The 8,656-nt window shown below is 60.0% G+C and overlaps 1 protein-coding gene across 1 annotated transcript in view; it reads right to left on the bottom strand.

Annotated features, from left to right (window-relative positions):
- Positions 1-8,286: 8,286 nt before the first annotated feature.
- LOC123153242 (uncharacterized) overlaps positions 8,287-8,656 on the bottom strand; it is a 6,426-nt gene continuing 6,056 nt past the window's right edge. Inside the window, exon 5 of the mRNA XM_044572455.1 lies at positions 8,287-8,633. Within this exon, the coding sequence (XP_044428390.1) occupies positions 8,287-8,633 (347 nt within the window). The remainder of the gene's footprint in view (positions 8,634-8,656) is intronic.

The following is an 8,656-nucleotide window of genomic DNA, read 5'->3' on the forward strand; positions in this document are numbered from 1 at the left end:
AAATCTGAGCGTCTGCAGGAAGGCAGCGATGCGCTGGTACTAGGCCCGAGGCGCCTGCTTCAACCCGTAAAGAGAACAGGAGAGAAAGCACACATGGTCCGGATGTGTGGTGTCAACGAAGCCGATGGGCTGCTCACAGAACACCTGCTCGGCGAGGTGGCCGTGCAAGAAGGCGTTGGAGACGTCCAACTGATGCACGGGCCATGCTCGGGAGACGACCAGCTGAAGCACGGTGCGGATCGTGCCCGGTTTAACAACCGGAGCAAAAGTGTTGGTGAAGTCCACGCCCGCACGTTGCCGAAAGCCTCGAACCACCCAGCGAGCTTTGTAGCGCTCGAGAGTCCCGTCGGGACGAGTCTTATGCCGAAAGACCCACTTGCCCGTGATGATGTTGGCACGAGGTGGCCGAGGGACAAGCTGCCAGGTGCGGTTCCGTTGGAGCGCATCGAACTCTTCCTGCATCGCAGCGAGCCAATGAGGGTCCCGAAGGGCGGCTCGAGCTAACGATGGGAGAGGGGACGGCTCAGAGACGGAAGCGGCGAGAAGATACTCATCGCTGGTGTACCGCGTACTCGGGCGGAAGGTATCGGCCCGAGAGCGAGTCATCGGGCGGGGCAGCGAGTCCGGGGAGACGGGCGAGGACGAAGAAGAGCCCGCCGCCACTGATGCCGCGAGTGAGACCGCGGGTGAGGCCGCCACGGGCGAGGCTGCAGGCGAGGCCGCCGCGGGCGAGGCCGCCGGCGAGGGCGTGGGGAAGGCCGCCACGGGCGAGGCCGCCGGCGAGGGCGCGGGGGGCGCCAAGGAGGCCCGCGCCGATGGTGGCGCAGGGGGCGTCGCAGGCGCCGGGAGGGGTGCAGCCCCTAAGGAAACTGGCCGGGGAGGAACTCGACCCGGGGCACGGGGGGCACCCTCAAAGCCAGGAGGCGGCCCGAGAGAAGCGCCCGAGCGGCCGTCACCAGGAGCGGGCAAGGCCGCAACATCCGAAGGTACCTGCTGAAACGGAAAAACCATCTCATCAAAGTAAACGTGTCGGGAAGTGATGATCCGATGTGAGATAAGATCATAGCAGCGGTAGCCTTTGGTGTTGGGGGTAGCTAAGAAAAATACAGGCCACGGATCGTGGTGCGAGCTTATGAGAAGTAGTGGAAGCAATGCTAGGGTAGCACAAGCAACCGAAAATGCGAAACTCGGTGTAGGAAGGTGGCGTGCCGAACAAAAGATGATGAGGAGCAAAATTCCCGCGAGTGCGACAGGGACGGATGTTGAGGAGTAGTGATGCGGTGGCGAGCGCGTCAGGCCAGAAACGTGGTGGCACGTTGGCGTGAAAGAGGAGGGTGCGAACGCAGTCATTAAGAGTGCAAAGCACTCGCTCAGCACGGCCATTTTGTTGCGAAGTGTATGGGCAAGTGAGACGAAAAATCGTGCCGTGTGTGGCAAGAAGGTTGCGGATTGCAAGATTATCGAACTCCTTCCCGTTGTCTGTTTGCAACGCATGAATGGGGCGACCAAACTGCGTGGAGACATAGGAGTAGAATGCGGTGAGAGTGGCAACAGAATTTGACTTTCGCCGCGACGGGAAGGTCCACACATAGTGCGAAAAATCATCAAGGAGAACAATGAAAGGATCGAGAAGAGGTGTCTAGAGGGGGGGGGGTGATTAGACACTAAGTGCCAAAAGTTGCAGTTTTTAATATTCTTAAGTTTAAGTGGAGTTTAAGCACAAGTTTAACAAACACAATACATATCAAGCAAGCATGCAATGAGTATATGAGCAGCGGAAAGTAAAGCATGCAACTTGCAAGAATGTAAAGGGAAGGGTTTGGAGTATTCAAACGCAATTGGAGACACGGATGTTTTTGTCGTGGTTTCGATAGGTGGTGCTATCGTACATCCACATTGATGGAGACTTCAACCCACGGAGGGTACCGGTTGCGCGAGTCCACGGAGGGCTCCACCCACGAAGGGTCCACGAAGAAGCAACCTTGTCTATTCCATCATGACCGTCGCCCACGAAGGACTTGCCTCACTAGCGTTAGATCTTCACGAAGTAGGCGATCTCCTTGCCCTTACAAACTCCTTGGTTCAACTCCACAATCTTGTCGAAGGCTCCCAAGTGACACCTAGCCAATCTAGGAGACACCACTCTCCAAGAAGTAACAAATGGTGTGTTGATGATGAACTCCTTGCTCTTGTGCTTCAAATGATAGTCTCCCCAACACTCAACTCTCTCTCACAGGATTTGGATTTGGTGGAAAGAAGATTTGAGTGGAAAGCAACTTGGGGAAGGCTAGAGATCAAGATTCATATGGTTGGAATGGAATATCTTGACCTCAACACAAGTGTAGGTGGTTCTCTCTCAGAAAATGTGTATTGAAAGTGTAGGTATGTTCTGATGGCTCTCTCCACGAATGAAGAGTGGGTGGAGGGGTATATATAGCCTCCACACAAAATCTAACCGTTACACACAATTTGCCAAACTCGGTGGGACCGAATGGTTAAACTCGGTCGGACCGATTCAGCAAACCTAGTGACCGTTAGGATTTTCGGTGGGACTAAGATGCAACTCGGTAGGACCGATATGGTTAGGGTTAGGGCATAACGTAATCTCGGTGTGACCGGTTACACAAACTCGGTGGGACCGATTTGGTAATAAGCTAACCAGAGAGTTGGTCAGGCAAACTCGGTGGGACCGATTACACAAACTCGGTGGGACCAATTTTGGTAATAAGCTAACCAGAGGGTTTGCATTGTAATCTCGGTAGTACCGATTGCTCAAACTCGGTGAGACTGATTTTGGTAATGGACATACACAGAGAGGTTACAATCCCATCTTGGTGAGACCGAGATCCCTGTCGGTGAAACCGATTTGCTAGGGTTTGTGGCAGTGGCTATGACATCTGAAACTCGGTGGCGCCGGATAGATAGAATCAGTGGGGCCGAGTTTGACTTTTGGTTTAGGTCATATGTGGATGTGGGAAGGTAGTTGAGGGTTTTGGAGCATATCACTAAGCACTTTGAGCAAGCAAGCCATTAAGCAACACCTCATCCCCTCTTGATAGTATTGGCTTTTCCTATAGACTCAATGTGATCTTGGATCACTAAAATAGAAAATGTAGAGTCTTGATCTTGAAGCTTGAGCCAATCCTTTGTCCTTAGCATCTTGAAGGGGTTCCACATCCTCTAGTCCATGCCACTCCATTGTTGAACTTATCTGAAACATACTAGGTAAAAGTGTTAGTCCAACAAGAGATATGTTGACATTAATTACCAAAACCACCCAGGGAGCACTTGTGCTTTCAAACAAGATAATAGAGATAGCCCGTGTTACTTGCAACAGGAGAGGTCCAAACATCACTATGAATTAACTCAAATGGGTATGAAGCAACATGCGAGGAAGTGCTAAAGGGTAAACGAGTATGTTTGCCGAGATGACAAGCATGACAAGTGTGATCGTCGATCTTATTACACGTGAATGAAAAACTGCGAAGAATATGATGAAGGGTGGCAGGGTTGGGATGACCAAGACGAGCATGCCAAAGGTCCACTCCAGCGGAAAGCGCCATGGGTGCAGCGACGGAGGATGTGGAGGAGTGGACCGGGTAGAGATCGTCAGGGCTGTCACATCGGTGGAGCACCATCCGGGTACGGGCATCCTTAACAGAAAAGCCAAACATGTCAAATTCAACGGTGACAGGATTTTCACGTGTAAGAGAACAAACAAAAACAAGATTTTTAATGATGTCAGGTGAAATGAGTACGTTAAAAAGATGTAATGGAACGGAGTTAGAAGGAAAAGCAGCATGGCCGACATGAGTGATGGGCATGGAAGAACCGTCGCCCACGGTAATGCGAGCAGCAGTGTGAACAGGGTGAGTGGTAAGAAGGTTACCGGGGTTGGCGGCCATGTGAGCCGTGGCTCAGGTGTCCATGTACCAGTCGCCACCGCCGGTGTACTGCTATGGCGTGGAGGCGGTGTGGAGGGCCGCTAGCAGCGCGGGGTCCCATGGTGCCGGCGGGAGGGCCGGGGCCGACGGCAGAGGCTGTGGCGGCGGCGCCACGAGCCCACCGGCCGAAGGCAGCCCATAGGCCGCCGAGGGGCCGTAGAGCGGCGCCGGCGGATACACCTGAGGGGCCGCGTACAGAGCCTGGTGAGGGGCCGGGCAGGCGCCAAAAACACCGGGGACGGGGGCGCGCGGTATGGGCATGGAGTATGCGTGAACAACCCCCATCCGGGGTTTCTGGCCGGCCTGCCAGGGCGCCGGCGGGAGCGGGTGCTGCGGCTGGCGCGGCGCCCCGTCATGGGCAGCTGGCGGCTGCTGCTGCTGCTTGTGGCCACCTCGGCCGCGACGCCCGCCTCGGCGCTGCTGCTTCTCGGCGGGGGGCGGCGGAGGGGCCTGCGGCGGCGCAGGATATGGGAACCCGGGCGGCGGCTGCACGTGGAGGGGCCCCTGGGCGGGCCGTGGCGGGGGAGCCGGAGCGGTGGGCGGCGCACCGCCACGGGTTCCGGCGGTGAGAGCCGTATGGGTGGCCCGGGCGCGCGACATCCGCATCCTCTTCTCCTCCAGCTTCAGGTACGCGACGATCTTGGGGAAGGTCGGGTTGGTGATGAGAGGGATGTTGGAGGAGGCGTTCCCGAAGTCTTCGTTCAGGCCGGTGATGAGAGTGCTGAGGAGGAGCTCGTTGGAGACCTACTCGCCGACGTCACGGAGCTCGTCCACAAGCTTCTTGAGGCGCATGCAATAATCGTCGACCGACGAGTCAAGCTGCTGGCACCCAAAAAACTCGCCGGAAAACCTTGCGTTGGAGCGCGTTGTCGGTGAAGAGGCCGTTGAGCTTAGTCCAAACGGCGTGAGCGTCATCATCGGCGGAGACCACCGTGTGAAAGAGGTCCTTTGAGATGGTGGTGTAGAACCAGCGGATAAGAGTGGCGTCGATGGACGTCCACTCCTCATCGTCCTCCATGAAGCAGGAGTCCACGGAGCCATCGATGTGATCCCGGAGATTGTACTCACGGAACACAAGGGATAAGTACGTCTTCCAGGCATAGTAGGTGGAGGTGAGTTGATCGAGGACGACGGGAACCCGAGCGAGGATATTGAGATCACGGATGACGACGGGATCGGGGTCGTCGAAGGGGTTGGTGCGGCGGCTGCGGGTGGTACCGGTGGAACCGGGGGAGGCCATGGTCAAGAGGGGAGGGCGGCGGTGCGTGGTGAAGCGGCACGGCGGGAGGGATGGCGGCGCGGTGCGGGTGGCGGCGCTGCGGGTTGCGGGCGGAAGCGCGAGGCGGTGGCGGCACACAGGGGGGCGGCGGCGCGGCGGCGAGGAGACCCGGTGGCGGCGGTGGCACGAAGTGGCGGCGGTGGCGGGTGGCGGCGGCGGCGATGGGATCGCGGCGGCGGCGGCAAGAGTTAGGGTTAGGATCGTACCTCTGATACCATGTTGGAAACAAATATTTTGGCAATGCAACTCAATGTGTTGATCGGTGCATAGCGCACGTATATATGGAGTACAAGGTGGGCCACAATCTCAACTATACAATGACTAGGAGGTAGGCCGGACTATACAATATACATGCACAAACCATATATTCAACAAGCAGGACATAAATCTTAACAAAACTTAAAAAACATCTAAAACGGAGCCCTCCCGCCGGCAAAGATCGGGATCCACCGCAGCCCCATGGCACTAAGATCACCGGAGACGAGGAGGACCAACGGCAGCGCCGACGGGCAGCGAAGGTACGCTAAGCTTTTCTGGGGCATTCTGAGGACCTGATCTCAGAATTTTGGGGCGACTCGCTGGCGACGGACGCGCATCGGTCGGATCTCCCCCTCGCCGGCGCTCCGGCTGGCCCTCCGATGGGTGCGGCCCCCTCGCCCCGACCTCCCTGCGGTGCCCCCATGGAGACCCCCTCCCCCCCGCCTCTGGTGCTCGCTGCCGCCCCCCGCATCGACCTCCTCGACCGTGAGCGTTGGGCTGATTGGGCGGTGGCGGAGGACCTGGCCGACGCGGCTGCGGCTGCGGCAGGTCTCCCTCCGCGTGGCCGCCGTTTTGGTGATCGCCTGGCTAAGCTCGTCTCCGGTGAGCTGCCCCCCTCCCCCGTCCGAGCGCTCCCCTCCCTGCGCAGGTGCCACCTCGCCCCTCCCATTCCCCACCTTCCCCGTCACCGCCGTGGTCCGGCCCTCCGGCCGGTCGGCGCGGTCGCGGAGCCCGAGCCCGTGCTTGGGGGGTGGTCGGGAGGGCAGACCTCGGTCGTGCGGCGGTCTCTTGGCGTCGGGACGCCCCCTCGTTGTCGAGCTCGTGCCCCCCTCTCCCTCCGTTGGCCCCCTCTGCTTCGGTGATGGCCTCGACCTCACGTGGCTTGCCCAAATTCCGCGCCTTTCTCCCCTCTCCAGCTGCGGCCAGCCCGGCCGCCGATGCCCCGCAGGCGGTGCTGGCGTTGCGCCGCCACCCCCTGGCCGTACAAGGGGAAACCCTTCCCTCCCACAGCGACCTGTCGCGTGATGGGCTGGGCCGCCTGTAGCGCCTTGGGCCTCTGGTGTCGGGGGGCTTTCCTTCTCTGGGCCGTGGGGTGGACCTGGGCCTCGCCTCGTCTCCTGCTAGAGGCCTGGTCGATCCTGCACCAGGGCCCGAGACATCCTCGTCTCTAGGGCAAGGGTGCTCCCCTGCCCTGCATTCCTCCCCCCTCCCCGCACCATCCCATCCCGCATCGCCCCCTGTCCCCTCCTCCATCCCCGCGTCGTCCGTGCTCTCAGCTCGGTCCCCGATGCCGCGTGATGTGGGGGATGGGGCTCCTCGCCCGAAACGCCGTGCTGACGAGCCTGCGGACCGTCGCCCGGCTGATTCCTGGTGCCCCTCCCCGGAGGCCTCGCGAAGGGAATCCGAGCTCCTCTCCGAGCTCGTGTCCCGAGGCTCTGCCCTGACTTCGGATCCCTCCAGGCGGGAGGACCGGCCGCGTGACCGCTTGCCGGACCACTGGCGGAGCCATGGGCGTGAGCGGGACCGCCGTTCCCCTCCTCGTCGCTCCCCTCCCCGCCGGTCGCGGTCCCCGGCTCGCTCTGGTCGCGCAGAGCAATCCCCGCCTCGTCGGTACAACCCTCCTCAGCGTCAACCACAGTTCCCTCCCCCGGGTCCCGGCGCTCCCAATCCCCGAGGCGCTTTCACGAAGAAGAAGAAGGCTGGCCAGCGGTTCGGTGGTGGAGCTGGCCAGGCTTCTTCCGGCACCCACCTGACGCCGGCCCACCCGGCCGCACCGGCAAAGGCCCCCTCCTGCGCCGTTTCCTGCTTCAACTGTGGCACGGAAGGCCACTGCCAGGTCGACTGCAAGGATCCTCCAGCCTGTTTCAAGTGCAAGGGCACGGACCACCCCGCGATTCTTTACCCGCTTCAGCCGGAGGAGGGGGAGCTGATGCTCTACGGCCATGCCCTAGACGATTTTGGATTCTTCCAGATGGATCGGCCCGCAGTCGCGGCTGTGCCATCCCTGACCGCTCTCATCTCGGTCCTGGAAGGCCGGTCGGCTTCCCCGGCTATCATCACCGAGGAGCTCCATCACCTCTTCCGCCCTGATTGGGACTGGGAGGTTGCTCCGATCTCTGATCACGAGTTTACCACGGTGTTTTCGGATCCTATCAGCCTACGCTACGGCACGCACAGTGATCAGCTCACTTTAGCTCCCAACAAGCTCACTGTCAGCATCTCGGTGCCATTGGTGGACCCTATGGCGTTGGCCTGTCTCTCGACGGTGTGGATTCAAATCCGTGGACTACCGCTGACTGCCAAGAAGGAGCGCGTCATTCGGAACATGTCTAGACTCCTTGGCAAGACAGTGCAGGTGGACGGCCCCTCTCTCGCCACGGACCGGCTGTTCGTGTCAAGATCAAGACTCCCGACCCAACTAAGCTGCAGACAACGCTCCGTATGTTCTTTGGAGATGTTGGATATGACCTCAAGATCTCGGTGGAAGGGGAAGCTACGGGCTCCTCCCAACCAGCGACGGATGATGCGGCGCCCGGGTCCGATGGCGACTTGGGCGGTGGCCCACGCTCCCACGGTGGTGGTCGGTCACTGCGCAGGTGCAGCCATTCCCCAAGCTCCAGTGGAGAGGATGAAGACTCCCCTACACCACATGCGCCACCCCTGCCGGTGAACAAGACAGCAACCAAAGAGCTTTCTTTGACCCATGATGCTCCTGCCCAAGATCCGATGGAGGATGCGGATGCTCATGCTCTCAACGATATGCTTGACGCTGATTCGCCGCTTCGCCCCTGCGCGGCCCTCTCCCTACTCCTTGGCACTCCCATGGCTGCTTTGGAGTCGGAGACGCTCAGTGGTGCAAGCAACGTCAGCTTGGAGGTCTGCCCCCCCCTCCTCCCCGCGCATGGCCTTACCCGCCATCGCCCGGGCGTCATCGCCACGATCTTCGTCGCGGGCTGGGTCGGGAGTGACCTCCCCAGTGACCGGAACTGGGCAGGTCCGCTCCATGGCGCCCCCTCGTCCCCCGAAGGGCAAGGGCCGACCGCATTCGGCGTCTTCTCCGGCGACGATCACTCGGAGGAGTGCGCGGATCGACTTGGCCGCGCGCACAACTGGTGCGTCCCCCAATGCAGTCGAGAAGGCTGCTCGCCGGGCTGCGGCCCGCAACTTGGACTCA

This window comes from Triticum aestivum, chromosome 7A, assembly GCF_018294505.1.
Source record: "Triticum aestivum cultivar Chinese Spring chromosome 7A, IWGSC CS RefSeq v2.1, whole genome shotgun sequence".
NCBI classification, from domain to species: domain Eukaryota; kingdom Viridiplantae; phylum Streptophyta; class Magnoliopsida; order Poales; family Poaceae; genus Triticum; species Triticum aestivum.